We start from the raw sequence: 17,052 nt of genomic DNA, 5'->3' as shown, positions 1-17,052 counted from the left end.
TTATTACTTTTCAATCATTAAAGGAAAGTAATTTTCTAATTGTTCAGTTATATTCATAAAGACTAATTATTTTACTACAGAAATTGAGAATTCTTTAAATTCAAAGCAGGGAACTAATACTGTAAGAACTTTTGTATTTCTACTACATTAAAGACGGACAGAAATAGAGACTAAATTTACCTAATAACACTTCTCATATATTTGTTGAAGAAAAAAAAAATAAATGACTAAGAGCATATCAAAATGCAGACTCTATAAATTAACACTAATTGAAGAGGAAAGATACATGCTATTTCAACTGTAATACTAGTGGATAATGGAATTTCCCCATGTTCTACTACCTTATTAAAACTAAAAGCCAGCCGGGCTCAGTGGCTCAGCCTGTAATCCTGCGCCTTTGGGAGGCTGAGGTGAGTGGATTGCCTGAGCCCGCGGGTTCGAGACCCGCCTGGGCAGCGAGACCTCATCTCTACAATAAATCAAAAAATCAGCCGGGCGTGGTAGCGCATGCCTGTAATTCCAGCTACATGGAAGGCTGAAGTGGAAGGATCGCCGGAGCCCAGCAAGTCGAGACTGTGGTGACCGGGAGCGGCCACTGCACTCCAGTCTGGGCAACAGAGTGAGACTCCAACTCAAAAATAAATAAATAAATAAAAATAAAATAAAATTAAAAAAAACTAAAAGCCAGCATTCTTCACCAAACAGACAACCCAATGTATACAGAACTTAGCTGATAATTAGACTAAAGGGTAAGGCAAACATGTAAGTAAAAATAAGCATGACTTTTAAGATAGGATATGGGTATCCTACTTTATTTTTTAAACAATGCTAGTATATCAAATTACATCATCATTAAGAACCAATAAAGTGCCTGTAATTCCAGCACTTTGGGAGGCCAAGGCAGGAGGATTGCTTGCACCCAGGAGTTTGAGATCAGCCCAGGCAACATAGCAAGACCCGTCTCTAAAAAAAATTTAAAAAGTTAGCTGAACATGTTGGCATGTGTCAGTAGTGTCAGCTACTTTGGGAGGTTAAGGAAGAAGGATCGCCTGAGCCCAGGAGGTCGAGGTTACGATCGTGCCACTGCCAATGTACCCCAGTCTAGGCAACAAAGTGAGACCCTGACTCTTAAAAACAAACAAACAAAAATCAAATAAAGCCAAAACTGACATAGCTCATGTTTTCAAACCATTAAAATTTGTAGTCCATTCAATTACTAAATTTTCATGGTTAACTCTCATGTTCATTTAAAATGCACTCAAACACAATAATCTTCTGCATTACCCACCTCTGAATGGCTCGACTTTTGTTTTAGTTTTAACAGTTTACATTGGGCAAAGTAAACATTAAGAGCAGGCTTGTAGCCAGGCTCAGTGGCTCAGCCTGTAATCCTGCGCCTTTGGGAGGCTGAGGTGAGTGGATTGCCTGAGCCCGCGGGTTCAAGACCCGCCTGGGCTACTTGGTGAGACCTCATCTCTACAATAAATCAAAATGAGCCGGCGTGGTAGCGCGCGCCTGTAGTTCCAGCTACTTGGAAGGCTGAGGCGCAAGGATCACTGGTGCCCAGCAGGTCGAGGCTGCGGTGGCCGGGAGCAGCCACTGCACTCCAGTCTGGGCGACAGAGTGAGACTCAAACTCAAACTCAAAAAAAAAAAAAAAAAAAGAGCAGGCTTGTTTTTAAAACATTAAGCATATCTATACATTCTTAAAACTACAACTCAAAAAAAGTAAATCTTATCAGCTAGAACTGCTGAATAAAAAGTAGTATCACAGCCGGGCTTGGTGGCTCAGCCTGCAATCCCGCACTTTGGGAGGCTGAGGTGAGTGGATTGCCTGAGCCCGCGGGTTCGAGACCCGCCTGGGCAACTTGGCAAGACCTCATCTCCACAATAAATCAAAAAATTAGCCGGGCATGGTAGCACGTGCCTGTAGTTCCAGCTACTCGGAAGGCTGAGGCGGAAGGATTGCCAGAGCCCAGCAGGTCAAGGCTGCAGTGACCGGGAGCGGCCATTGCACTCCAGTCTGGGTGACAGTGAGACTCCAACTCAAAAAAAAAAAAGTAACATCACAAGTACAACGAGCTGCCTTTCATATATCTATAACTATTGCTGCCAAGTTTTTTAAAATTCCATGTATAAAATGGGTAATACAAATAAAGAGTACCAGTCTTTATAAGACTGATAATATCCAAATTACTGATTCAAACCATAACTCTCTCTTAATTAAATAGCATAATTTAATAAACAAGTTATTCTAAATTTCAGAATAAGCTTAACATTTTAGCATTCAACTTAGCCATTTATTAGGTTTAAGATAAATCCAACAAAAGCATTACTGGTCAACACAACTTCTTTCAAATAACAGACAGTTACCTTCAGAGTTAATACTAAACACACACCTAATAATGAGACCCATACATCTCTCTCAAAATTTAACTTTAACAAATCACAAACATTTACCAAACTGTTGATGTAGCAAAAGTGAAATCTGAAATCAAATCTCTTGCAATGATACTTCTATCCTACCTGTATCTTCAATAAATTCCACACATTTTTCAACAAATAGTGGTATGGGCTTCTCAGTTGTAACCAGATCCTGCAGAGGCATCCCAAAGTAATTACTTTCCCAATTTCTACGTGTTGGTGGATTGAAGTTCTTAGTTTTCTTTTTCTGCTATAAGAAAACATATTCAAGTTAAAACTATTAAAATTAATTTCTCTCATAATATTAGTAGTAAACATAAATATACAGTTTGAATCAAAATATTTAAAAGTCACATCTAACCTAAATGTCCATCAATAAAGAACTCATTAAATAAATTCTGCCAGAAGCAGCAACCTGAGCAAGAGAGAGAGACAAAAAAGAACAAGAAGGAAAAAAAAAGGCTAACTACAAGAAAATGTTCTCTTTGGAAAATAATAGAAGACTGGTAGGTAGGGAGATTAGAAAATATCATTTCACAATTTCAATGCCAACAAAAGGGACAAACTAGAAATAAGCAATGCTTGATTCAGTTTAGGTGTAATATGTTAAATTTTTTTGTTTTTTGTTTTTGTCTTTGAGGCAGGTCCAAGTGAAATTTTTATGTCTAATTATATCTGTAGGGAAATAACAGAGCTTTAATTATTCATTATACCACAAGGCTATGAAATGCCATGAACTTTTATTCCCATCATTTGGCCCTTATTTTCCCATTTTATTCCTATCTACTAATGCTTTGTTAAATGTTAAGATAACTTTCAGAAGTAATATACAAAACATTTCACAATAGTAAAAAACAAATTTAAAAACTGTCAATTTAGGCCAGGCTCGGTGGCTTAGCCTGTAATATCAGCACTTTGGGAAGCCGAGGTGAGTGGATTCCCTGAGGGTTCAAGATCAACCTGGGTAACTTGGCAAGACCTCATCTCTACAATAAATAAAAAATTAGCCAGGCATGGTAGTCATGCCTGTAGTTCCGGCTACTTGGAGGGCTGAGGTGGAAGGATCGCCAGAGCCCAACAGGTCAACGCTGGGGTGGCCATGAGTGTGCCACTGCAATCCAGCCCGGGTGACCTAGTGAGACTCCACCTTAGAACAAAAACAAAAACAACCTGTCAGTTTAACTTCTATCTAGCATTAGAGAGAAAATAATTCTTAACCACGGAGTGAACATCTCAAAAACCTAAGGAAGTACCATCATACTAAGTGAACTATAACAGAAACAAAGAACCAAACATCCCATGTTCTGATTCGTAAGTGGGCCCTGATTACTAGTCTGTAGCACAGGGGTGGGATCAGAAGTCACTGGGCACTGCTAGAGGAGGGAGGAAGGGGGAGGCACATGACAACAGAAAGCATACCTGGTCCACAGCCAGGGTGAGTGAGGGCCACATATAAGCCCAAACTTCACCTGCCGGCAGCCTACTTACATAGAAAATCCTCACTTGTGTACCCCACAACTCTATAATAAATTTAAACAATTTTTCTTTTTTTAAGCCTAAGGAAGTATTGTTTGGAATCAAACAATTGAGGAGATCCTGATTCAGTCCTTCTGGGGCAGGCAGGGTATAGCCAGGATGCCTACAGATGCTATGGTATGCAACCCATTCAGAATCTATGAAGTATAAGATGAGAAAGTTTTCAGAAACTCCAAAAGGATCTCAGAGCACTTTAACTTACAGCCCTGGTTCTTTTTTCAGTTTAATTTTATCTTCAAATTTTTACATTCTCTAGTATAAATCACAAATCTATTCATATTTGTCATATCATTACTGACTTCCATATTAGACAAAACATATCACTGCTAATCAGAAAAGTGAGTATGTATGGGCAGGGGAGGGAACACGGGCAGGGCTTTCACTGTCTAAAATAAGAGTTTTCATCTTAGTTTCCTAATCTTATTAAGAGTCTTTCCTTTGGATGAATCCCTCAACATAATTCTTCCAAGTCTCTGGATATCTTTATTTATTGCTATTTTTTAATCAATATTTTTTATTATGATTTTGTGGGGTACAGTTAAGGGTTAGGTGTACAATTACGTTTCATTCAGGCACCCTGTTGATAAGAGGTGCTTCCCCATCCCCAGACAGATATTTGTGACTGTTAATCCCACCCCCCCATAGTTTCCCAGTACTGTCAGTCATTTTCTTATAGTAATACTATAAGAAAATGACTATAAGAAATACTATAAGAAAAAATACTATAAGATAATGACATTGGATGTTCAAGGTCCATTATATGAGTGAGAACATGCGATACTCGGATCTTTGTTTCTGTGAGAGGTCACTCAGTATTATAGACTCTAGTTCCATCCAGGTTGCTGCAAAATTCATGATTTTGTTCTTTTTTATGGCTGCGTAGTATTCCATCGTGTATATGTACTACATTTTTTAAATCTTCTCTGGATATCTTAAACACTTAATTGAATCCTTTCAATTTCAGGTCACTCCACCCAGTGAATTCTTAGAGCTCATGAAATCTAATGTCTAAGTCTAAGTCTTCATATACTATCACTCTCTGGTGATACAGATTATATGCAACTCTGGTATGTACAGATCACAGAACATAACTAGGTTCTGTTCTGTTTGAATCCTTGTCAACGGCTTTGGAGTGCTTGTTTGATCTGGCTCAAGACCTATCCCAACAAGTCCAGTGGTGTGGATACTTACGTCTTAAATGCTGCTTCTATCACCAAAACAGAACAATATGCAAAGTGGAAATGAACAAACTAGAATTTCAAAGCTGAAGTGGCTGAGTCCTCTTCTTTCTCCGGAACACTAAGGTGCTTTGCAGCCTGCCAACTATTAGCTGCATTATCATTTGATTAGGAAAATGAAGCAAAGATAATATTTCTTGTTTGTAGAGAAACACAGTGGTGAAAGAGATTATAGTTAGATAGGTTAGTGAAAATAGCAATGCCTATACTACGGTGGGAGCAACAAAAATGAAGAGATAGAGAGATCCTAACAGTATGCAATACCACTTGAGGAATACAAAGTCATAAGAAAAGTTAGCTAGCTAGCTAGTTTGCCAGTCCTAACTGTTCCAATCAGCTCCCAAGAAATGTTCTTTTTACTACTGGTCTTTAGGAGCCCATCTAAATTCTCAGATGACTCTGAAATCATTTCATCCCCACCCTTGAGGAAGAGGAAAAAGTGAAGTCTAAACTTTATCCAAGCAGTCTTGAATACAACTAAAAGTGGAGGATTAAGACAGGAAAGCAAAATAAGGTAGATTCTCTGGCTTATGCTCAGTAAATATGTACCAAGGTCCATAAAGTTATAAGAGCCAGTTATTTCATTCTGCAGTTACTCTAAGATTCAGAGCTAGTAATCTAAAGTAATAAAAGGCTAATAAGCAGCTTTTAGTAAGGAATTTCTAGACAATTCTAAAATAGTTTATTGGCCGGGCTCGGTGGCTCAGTCTGTAATCCAAGTACTTTGGGAGGCCGAGGCGAGTAGATTGCCTGAGCCCGCAGGTTTGCAATCAGTCCCTGCAACTTGGCGAGTGTTCGTCTCTACAATAAGTCAAAAATTAGCCGGGCATGGTACCGTGCACCTGGAAAGCCGGCTACTTGGAAAGCTGAGGTGGAAGGATCACCAGAGCTCAGCAGGTCGACACTGGGGTGGCCATGAGTGTGCCACTGTACTCTAGCCTAGGTGACAGAGTGAGACTCCAATTCAAAAAAAAAAAAATAGTTTATTAACACAAAACTGTTTTGTCAAGTTATAATTCCCATATATTAGGGGAGAAAAAGTCTGTGACTTTACTAAGTTTTCTAATGACACTACTACAAAAGAAAACTGTAGGCAGAAAAATACATAATTTTGAATTAGACACTCCTATATTAGCTTTTGTGATGAACAAAAATGTATACAATTCCTTTTTTCTCTGAGTGCTGGTTCTTAACCATTATAATCACTTTAAAGAGCTTTTTTTGTGTGTTAGTTTTGGAGATAGGGTCTCGCTCTGCACAGGCTGGAGTACAGTGGTGTGATCATAGCTTACTGTAACCTTGACTTCCTGGGAACAAGTCACCCTCCCACCTCAGCCTCCCAAGTAGCTGGGACAACAGGTGGTATACCACCATATCCAGTTAAAAAGAGTATTTTAAAACATGTCTTTTGAAAAACTCTTCACATAATTCTGATTATGTACCCTTTGGTTAAGAGTTACTAATCTACAGTTACAAACTCATACCAACTCAAAATGAACTATATAATTAAAAGCCTATTTATTTCATAAAGCAAACTAAGACTAGATGACTACAACTGCTATAAAATGCCATTTTATTTAAAAAAAAAATGCAAAGTTCTAAAATGCAGGAGAAAAGTAACATGATATTTTGTTGGTTGTATCTAGTTTTGACGAACTTTAGTCAGGAATGGCACCCGCAGTTAAATAACTGTGCTAGTGGGAAACAAATTCTGATATATGAAATCCAATTTTTGATTCATTACACATTCATTCATATCTTAACTTATACTTAAATGCAAATGCTCACAGTCTTTTTTGTAGTCAAGCAAATTTCAGGTACGTAAAAGCATATCACAGTAAAACAGACATTCCATTCATAAATAACAAAAATGTCAATTAAATGTCCAGTAGATATTAAAAATTGCCATTTGTATAAGTAAACAGGACCACGAAGAGGAGGTAAACAGGACCAGGAAAAGGAAGGAGGGAGGGAGGGGCAAACTGAAACTTCTAATATAAATGGGACAGGATCAGGTATTAGAAAAAAGGATTCCCAGTCTTGGCACAAAATGAAACCCAGTCAACCAGACGTCATTTAATCAGAGACTTCAAGGAGTTGAAGATAAGAGGATGGGCAAAAGTAATGATTTTTTTTTTTTTGAGTTGGAGTCTCACTCTGTCACCCAGACTGGAGTGCAGTGGCCGCTCCCGGTCACCACAGCCTCAACCTGCTGGGCTTCGGTGATCCTTCCGCCTCAGCCTTCCAAGTAGCTGAAAATACAGGCGCATGCTATCACGCCCGGCTAACTTTTTCGATTTACTGTAGAGATGAGGTCTCGCCAAAAGGCAATGTTAACATTAGAGTTATCTTTAAGGCAGAAAGTCTTGAATCACAGAGACTGACTTGACAATTATCCAGAATTCGATCAAGTAGCAACAACCAATTATAGCAGAAATAAGAAGAAAACACATCTATAGAAACAGAATCGCAGTCAGAAATTTTAAATTATCGCCTTTAGTTTTTGTCAGCTCCAAGTACCCCAAATTTAATGATGATAAAGACTGAATTAAGATTGATTTTAATAGATTCACACATACATTTATTTTGAAAGGGCAAAGATTACCTGTAAATCAGAAAAAAAAGATTTAAAAAATTTTAATTATCATATTATGTTTTAATCTCTTCTATTTCTAAAAAGGAAATAAATTGGAAATCCTATTTTCCCCCAATGGCTTCCAATCTGAGTTTCCTCTGGTCTTCTATATACTCTGTTCATACTCAGAAGATTCTCAACACACCCCAGCATATTCTTCAATTAAAGAAACTCATGTAACTACATGTACTACCTGCCCTCTCCCTTCCTAATGTCCTCCAATCACATTTCATTGAGTAGTAGAAAAAACAGGAACTCTTTCATCTTATGTTACCACCACAACTAACCTACCTATAACTCTACTGTTTCATCTTTTCCCTCCTATGATAACTTAAGTACAGATACATAAGCCACCATCCCCTAGCCCCATTACCTAAATCTTTGATTCTCTTTCCTCTCTTACTTCTCCTCCCACAGTTACTCCTATTCATCATCCCTTTTCTTCTACAGCATCAATTTGACCGTCTCTTGGGTCATTCTTATGAACATATACTCTACCATCTTCAAAAACAAACACAAAGTCCCTCTTTTAATTCCACATTGCCTTTGTTACTGTCTCAATTCTTGCACCCTTTCACAGCAAAACTTTCTGAATATGTTATCTACATCACTGTCTCCACTGTCTCTACTTTGCACATCCCACTCTTCAACCCACTTCTACCTGGCTTTCTCTACCATTCCACTAAACTGCTTGTCAAAATGAGATACTATTAGATGAAAATGAATTTTTTTCTTCATCCTTCCTTGAACTCTCTGCAACATTCTTTCTTGAACTTCTTCCTTAAAACACTTGCTCTTTTGACTCCCATCACTCTTTACTCTTTCGCTTTTCTCCCTCAAGGATTCCTTTTTCAGTCTCCTCTACCAACAATTCTTCTATTCAAACTCAGTTCCAAACTCTTTTTTCTCTAGCTGTACTCTGCCCTAATTAGATTTATCTAATCCCATAATTTTAAAGCATTTTACATCCTGATAACTCTTCTTCTGAGAACAAGATTCATACATCTAATTTTTAGACCCTGAAATTTCCACTTGTATGTCAATATGGATATTTCAAAGAACACAAAAAGCACAAAACTCATGTCTTTATTCCCTCTCGTCTGAAAACTTTCACCCTTAGTCTTCGCTATTTTAGTAAATTCATCCAGTTGTTCAAACCATAAATCTAGGAGTTAATCTTGATTTTCCCATTTCCCTTACTCTGAACAACAAACATATCAGAAGCCCTGTTGGTATTACTACCAAAATACTATCTAGAACCTGGTCACTCTTCCCTTTTTTGGTACCTGAACTGACACTAACACATGCCGGACACTCAGTAAACATTTACAAAAAACAAAAAGATAAGCAGGTACCAGACGAAAGCCTTTACCCTATAAGATTTCTGTTAATATACAACGTACTGCTGGTTTATTCACCAGTTTATGGAAACAGGTTCATTTACCTAATTTTTTTATTCCTAAAGGAGTTACCAGAAGGTATTTCTAAGCTCAAGCATCCTAATCTAATCAGGATCCATACAAAATAGCAATTACTTGTCACAAAGTTACAGGAAGAATTAAATAACCAACTCTGTGAATTCATTCCGATACAATCACAGTGTACAAAAACCGAGAAGTCACTATGTGCAAGATACAAAAATCGTAGAATTTAATCCCTCAAAAACATATAATCAATTATAATTTTAAAACCTCAAAACCATTTTATTAACAGCACATAATATTTGATTAAGTGTCAAAATAACTAGATGTAAGGCTTATATCTAGATTTTAAAAGGTAGACCTTATACAGGAAAGAATAAAGTCAGGGACATTTCAGGAATTTAGAAGGGATCTAGTCTATACATTATTAATATTTACTCACCTAAACATCTGGGTGCCTATTATATGTCAGGATAAGGACTCAGGAATCACTAGAAACTGCATTTATTTACTGCTTTCTATATATTAGGCACTTGCTAATACAATGCGCATAACCTTAATCTTTTACAATAGTTCTGAGATAGCTACTATTTTCCATCTATTTTCACATACCTAGGACTTAAGAGTATGTGTGGAAGTGAATAATGAGTAGAAAGCTTAGCAAGGGCCATACTGCAAACAGCTTTAGGTGCCTAACTTGGGAATCTGAACTTTATTCAGGAGTTATAAATATATTTTATAGGGAGAAGTATCAGGCAATTCTATTTCAGCACTGTCAGAAAACACCACAGTACAGTTCAAAGTAATGGTGAATGGGACAGAGACACTTAATTTAAAAGTTATTGCACCACAGATATTAGTGAGGATGTGGCGAAACTGATCAACCATATATTGCTGGTGGGGATTTAAAATAGTACACCCACTCTGGAAAACAGTCTGGCAGTTTCTAATAAGGCTAAATATGAAAATACTACCTGGCCCAGAAATTATACTCTTGAGCATTTATCCCAAAGACATGAAAACGTATGTTCCTATAAAAACCTGTATTTGAATGTTCATGGCAACTCAAGACAGAAACTGGGAAGAACCTGATGTTCTTCAATAGGTTAACAATTTGATATATTTGGGCAACCCCTTCAGGACCCCTATCACTGTGGGAGCTTTTCTGTTCTCTCAATAAATCCTGCTTTCTAAAACAATAAAAACAAAAAAACCTGATATATCCATACTATGGAATATTACTCACCAACAGAATGAACTGTTGATACATGCAACAACTCGACTTAATCTCAAGAGAAAATGCTAAATAAAAAAGTCAATCCCAGAGTTATATACCAAATGATACCATTCATATAATATTCTTGAAGTGACAAAATTATAGAAATTTAAAACAGATTAGTGGTTGCCAGGGGCTGCAATGGGGAAAGGGATAAGAAGGAAAAGGGTGTTGTTATAAATCGACAACACAAGTAATCTGTTGGTGATCTGTTTTGTATCCTGACTGTGGTTGGGATACACTAACCTATACATGAAAAACAACAAGGAACTGCACACACACACCCCAACAAGTATAAGTAAAATTGGGGAAATCGAAATAAGATCTATGGATATTAATGGCAACACCTTGGTTGTGATATTATACTGCAGTTCTGCATGATGTTTCCATTGTGGAAAACTAGGTACAAGGATCTCTCCATTTTTTTCTTACAACAGCACGTGAATCTATAATTAACTCAAAATATATGTTTAATTTTTTCTTAAAAAGGTCATTTCAATAATCCAGGTAATAAGTAATGGCTGCAACTAACACTATAAAAATGGAATGGAAGCAACACATTTTACAGCAGAATAAAGTATGACAACAAGCCAATTATGATTGTTGCAATAGCATGGCCCTTATTAATGCATTCCTGAAAATATATCCTTACCCAATCATGGTTAGGCTAGGGAATTAAAAGCTATGACCAACCAGGCTCGGTGGCTCAGCCTGTAATCCTGCAACTTGGGAGGCTGAGGTGAGTGGATTGCCTGAGCCCACGGGTTCGAGACCCGCCTGGGCAACTAGCTGAGACCTATCTCTACAATAAATCAAATAATTAGCTGGGTGTGGTAGCGCATGCCTGTAGGTCCAGCTACTTGGAAGGCTGAGGTGGAAGGATCACCGGAGCCCAGCAGGTCGAGGCTGTGGTGGCCGGGAGCGGCCACTGCACTCCAGTTTGGGCAACAGAGTGAGACTCCAACTCAAAAAAAAAAAAAAAGCTATGACCTATAGCGAAAACCCTACCTTTCCTATAGATACATATATGCTTCACAGGACTGACTTCTAGAATCTCACAGGAATTTCTTTTAAGATAACACTACTATATCAAGGTTTCTCAACTTTAGGATTACTGGAATTTTGAATTACATGATCCTTTGTGGTAGAAGATGGCTGTGAATTCTAGAATGTTTAGCAGCACCCCTAGCTTCTACCCACTAGAAGTGCCAGTAGCAACCCCTCATCCCCACTTGTGACAGCCAAAAATGTTTCCAAACATTGTTATATGCCACCTGGCAGGCAAATTTGACCCTGGTTGAGAGTCACTGTGCTAGGATAGTAAAAACAAGGAACAAGAATTCAAGTTTGGGAAATGGCTACAGATATATTTCTGAAAAGTCTAATTATTTTAACTTTAAAAAAGGTCCACAACCTTGAACAACTATCATCATGCAAGCAAGGGATTGGCAGTAGTGGGAAACTGCCAGGGGAGACTAGGGGCGGAATTGGCAGTAGTGGGAAACTGCCCGGGGTGGGGAGAACCTCATCAACAAGGGTACCTGCATAATGAACATTTGTATACCTAACCCTGAATTGTACCCCACATATTTAAAATTTTTTTTAAAAAGATCCACACATGACTCAAGACTAAGAAACACTACTGTAGGTTATACAAAGATAAATGATAATCATAATTGCCCTCAAAAAGCTTATAACATAGTAAGAGAAACAAAGTATTCAAATGATTACTTTAGGTGGGAAGAAATATTACACTGCAGTTTAACATGTCAGTGTAAGAAGCCTTTAGTGGCAGTCAGGACTCTATGAAGGTTCATTTAGTCTCTTTTTCAAGCCTATAAAAGCTGTAGGTGGTGGCTGAAAGTCTGAATACAATTAGGAAAATAGATGTTATGTGAAGGTTCTCTCACATCCTTTACACTAACACTATGTGAAATGAGGGGGGAAAAAACAGTAAATAAATGTGGTCTAAGTTCTTGTACATTCTAATCAGGTAAACTGGTTCTAACCTTCATTCAAGAAATTTTATTCTCTAAGACCACGTATTCCTAAAAAGTAATTGAACATATATGTATTATCTATCTGGCAGACATCTTATTAATGCCATAAACAATTTAATTAATAAAAATATACCTGGAGAGGGTTCTAGCAAAGCACCTAGCTACTTAAGTGTAGCTGTCAGGCTTCCCAAAATTTCAATGTTTTACTCCTTCCTCACTTCTTATAACAGGGTTCTTAAACTGGGATCCACAGGCCTTTATGAAGTATATGAAACCCTTAAAACTCCAGTAAAATTTTTTGCATGTGCATTTTTCTTTTTTTTTATCGTTTTTTTTTTTTTTGCATGTGCATTTTTTTGGTGAAAATATCCAAACCTTTCTTTGGATTTTCAAAGGCTAAAAACAATTTCCAAAACGTTTAAAACAATTACTTTATACAAAGTATGCAACATGTACCTTTAACTTGGACAAAACTGGATACACTCACACCCTTATAATTTGTTCTAAGGATTAGAAACATAAAAAATTACTACTTTAAAAAAGCAATCCTGCCATATTCTGGTGTTTCCTCTTCTTAAAAGTCACATATTTAAGCCCTATTTACTTGAGTACAATTTCACAATGTCAGCTGAGATGATAGGAAAACACTGCAGAGCTAGAAATCATAAAACTGTATCTAATGTAAAATAAACCCTAAGATTGAGTGAGACAACTTGCAGTATGCTAGATTTTAGAGTACATAAATTGGCAAGCTTATAAATTTACCTATAATATAGTAACAGTAACAACTGCTCATTAATATAAGAACATAACAGTCTATGGTATAGTAAAGTACCTCCTCAACACATATTAACTAAATGTATTTTAACAATCTTATTAATTAGTTGCAGAAACAAGTAACTTCAGTAATTTGTACTATGCCAGTTTTTGCTAAACATTCAATATGCTGCTATAAACACTAAGAAAAAACATTTGAATAGAAAAACCACACCGGGCTGGGTGTCGTGGCTCATGCCTGTAATCCCAACACTTTGGGAGGCTGAGGTGGGAGGACTGCTTGAGTTTGAGACCAGCCTAGGCAATACAGCAAGACTGTGTCTCCAACAAAAAAAATTAAAAATGATGATGATGATGATGATAAAATAAAAAAAAATAATTAGCTGGGCATGGTGGCATTCCTATACTCCTAGTTACTCAGGAGGCTAAAGTGGAAGAATTGCCTGAGCCCAGGAGGTCGAGGCCGCAGTGAGTCTTGACGTACCACTGCACTCCAATCTGGGTAACAGAGTCAATGAGATGTTGTCTTGTCTTGAAAAAAAAGATAGCCACAGTGAAGAAATTTATGTTTGCCAAATCACTTTTAAATTAGTGAAAATAAATATGCCACTGATAGCAGTCAATTTTAAAATTAAGTCTCATTAAAACACGAATGAGAAATACCCTTTAAAAATTAGTCACCTGATTACATTTCAATCTAAATTCGAAAAGCAATATGGTCAAATGGACAACACAGAACAAATTCAAAGAAACAGCAAATAGTAAAATATAAACAGAAATACCTGCACGATACAGCCACACTTGTATATTATAAATTGGTGTAGCTGGCACCAAAAAATGCTACTGAAGAAACAAATTTTAACTCTAGGAGATGTTACAGAAACACCAAAGGTCTAGTTAATCTATCAGAGTTAGGCCAATTTAGCCAAGTAGCCAGTAAAAAAGCAATAGAAATGGTTAACTAAAGAAAGTCTAAGTAAATGTTATAACCAGGAAAGATATGAGAACCAGGAAGAGATACCAGAAGTTTAGCTAAACCTTACAGAAAATGTAAAACATATTTTAATTTTTAGCAAATCAATCCAATACTAGACAGGTTTCCTCAAGAGCAGAGTCAATGACTGAGTCATTCCCATACTAGTTTCCAACAGTGTTCAGGCACAATAGACCTTTAAGAAAATGCTTGTTGAATAAAACGAGTTTCCTTGGCACCAAAATAAATTGTAATTATTAAAAAAACACATAAACAGTTCTTTTATTACCACTACAAAAACAAGGCTGTACATTTTTGCTAACTTCAGTCGATCACAGTAAAACATATAGTACTATGCTAGGTCATGGAAAGCAACTATAAATAAAATACAAATCTTGCCTATAGTAGACATTGTGGTTTTCGTCCCTTAGAATTTACCCCAATTTGGGGGAAATCCAACTACACCCAGAGCTCTTGAGATAAAGGCTCAGACCTAAGTTCAGTTATAAAATTCTACTTTCCTAGCCAGAGTTTATTGGTTAGGCATAGATGTGGGACCCAACTCAAGACAAAGAGACTAAAAAAGATGTTGGCTGAAGCGTCTGGAAAAGAATCTTTCTCATTCTTCTAAACATACTTCCTATACAAATGTGACCTTCACTTTCTCCACTAAGGGGGTGTCTTCAAGGTAATAGTATATAATGAAAACTCCTTATCAACTGCTGACAATTCTAACCAAAACACTCCCACAAAATAGGTTAAAAAAAAAAGGCTGAAACTTTCAAGCAGTTTTAGCCTTCATTAAAATTTCTTCAAGAACCTAATTTCCCTCAGACGTGAACAATGCCATTCAATGTAACAGCTGTCAAGAAGTTAAGTAATATACACTAAAACCAAAAAGCATGCATACCCTATAACTTATGCATTTTGATGCAATCAACAGAAACATTTATATTCATTACTTATATATCAGAAATGAACAATTAAAAGATCAAGTGAAGTTCTAGAAAACAGAAGTCAAACAATTCTAAGCCTAGATTTACTCCATTATACAGATCTATCACTTGATGGCATGGTATCAAGTCACTATTTGTGAATATCAAATCCTATCCTGTGACTCAATAAACACATATTAATGTATCTATACATTTATATATACTATCTATTATGTAATATGCGACTTCAGTTTTTTATTTAGTAAATATACCTATTTTGGTATTCTCCCAGTCTCCAAAATCCCATCACAATGGCTAAAGCAGCAGAATCTTGTAAGACACTATATGATAGTGAGTTTATTAGCTAAGGGAACAGTAAATTACAGAGAAAAAAACATGGACTGGGAGGAACACTGGAGACTAAAACAGGAGTTGGTAATTACTAATATAACTTAAAAGATAAAAAGATTCAAAATCTGAAAATAAAACAGGAGAACAATTTATAAAGAAGTTAAGCCGGGCTCAGTGGCTCAGCCTGTAATCCCGTGGCTTTGGGAGGCTGAGGTGAGTGGACAGACTGAGCCTGTGGGTTCGAGACCCACCTGGGCAACTTGGTGAGACCTCATCTCTACAATAAATCAAAAAAAAGAAAATTAGCCAGGCATGGTAGTGCGGGCCTGTAGTTCCAGTTACTTGGAAGGCTGAGGCGGAAGGATCGCTGGAGACCAGCAGGTTGAGGCTGCGGTGGCCGGGAGCGGCCACTGCACTCCAGTCTAGGTGACAGAGTGAGAATCCAACTCAAAAAAAAAGAAGTAAAAAAAAAAATCAGAATACCAGCTTACACTAATACTCCATAAAATTTACCAAGTGTTTCACTAATCTGAATCAAGCTGACAGCACTGAAATAGATACTGAAGAAAAATCAAACCGGCTTAAACATAGGTAGACCTTACTCCATTGAATGTGCGTTAAAAACTAGCAATTTTATTAATAAAACTCAAATTTTCTCAGTTTCATGCTCTTAAATGACAGCTTTTCAAATACTAATAGGTTACAAAATCAATTCAGTAGGCCATAGCAAGCACTTCTTTTTTTACTGCAATAGACTAGAAAACCAAAATAATATATAGCTGTACAGCTGTTTCAGTCTCTAAGGGGAATTGCTTTCAGGACCTCTGTGGATACCAAAATCCAAGGATGCTCAAGTACCTTATATAAAATGGTGTAATATTTGCATATAACCTATGCACACCCTCCCATATACTTTCAATCATCTCTAGATTACTTATAATACCTAGTACAATATAAAAGCTATGTAAATAGTTTTTATACTATATTGTTCTTAAAACATGTATTGTTGAGCTGGGTGTGGTAGCATGAGCATGTATTCCCACACTTTAGGAGGCCAATGTGGGAGGATTACTTCAGCCCAGGAGGTGAGATCAGCCATGGCAACATAGTCAGACCATGCATCTACAAAAAGTATTTAAAAAGTAAAGAAAAAATTAGCCAGGCATGGTGGCATGCTTATAGTCCTTGCTATTCAAGAGGCTTAGACAAGAGGACTGCTTGAGTCCAGGAGTTCGAGGCTGTAGTGAGCTATAAGCATACCATTGCACTCCAGCTTGGGCGACAGAGCAAGATCTAGGCTCAAAAGTACATAAATATCATTTTTATTGTTGTACTGTTCTTTTTTGTTTTTTTCTCCCCTGAGTATTTTTGATGCACAGTTTGTTGTATCTACAGATGCAAAACCCATGGATACAAAGGGTCCACTGTACAATAAAGGTAAGCAATGTTTTGTTAAATTGCTCATCAGTTACATAGATATATTTGTG

General features: G+C 37.0%; 1 protein-coding gene across 1 annotated transcript in view; it reads right to left on the bottom strand.

Annotated features, from left to right (window-relative positions):
* LOC103259159 (rho GTPase-activating protein 5) overlaps positions 1 to 17,052 on the bottom strand; it is a 92,487-nt gene that overhangs the window by 53,536 nt on the left and 21,899 nt on the right. Inside the window, exon 3 of the mRNA XM_021711740.1 lies at positions 2,526 to 2,673. Within this exon, the coding sequence (XP_021567415.1) occupies positions 2,526 to 2,673 (148 nt within the window). The remainder of the gene's footprint in view (positions 1 to 2,525; positions 2,674 to 17,052) is intronic.

The sequence above is a fragment of the Carlito syrichta genome, unplaced genomic scaffold (assembly GCF_000164805.1).
Source record: "Carlito syrichta isolate Samal-C Ts95f unplaced genomic scaffold, Tarsius_syrichta-2.0.1 Scaffold302543, whole genome shotgun sequence".
In the NCBI taxonomy this organism is placed as follows: Eukaryota; Metazoa; Chordata; class Mammalia; order Primates; family Tarsiidae; genus Carlito; species Carlito syrichta.
Note: the sequence above shows the minus strand (reverse complement) of the source record. Positions and strands in the feature narration are given on the sequence as shown.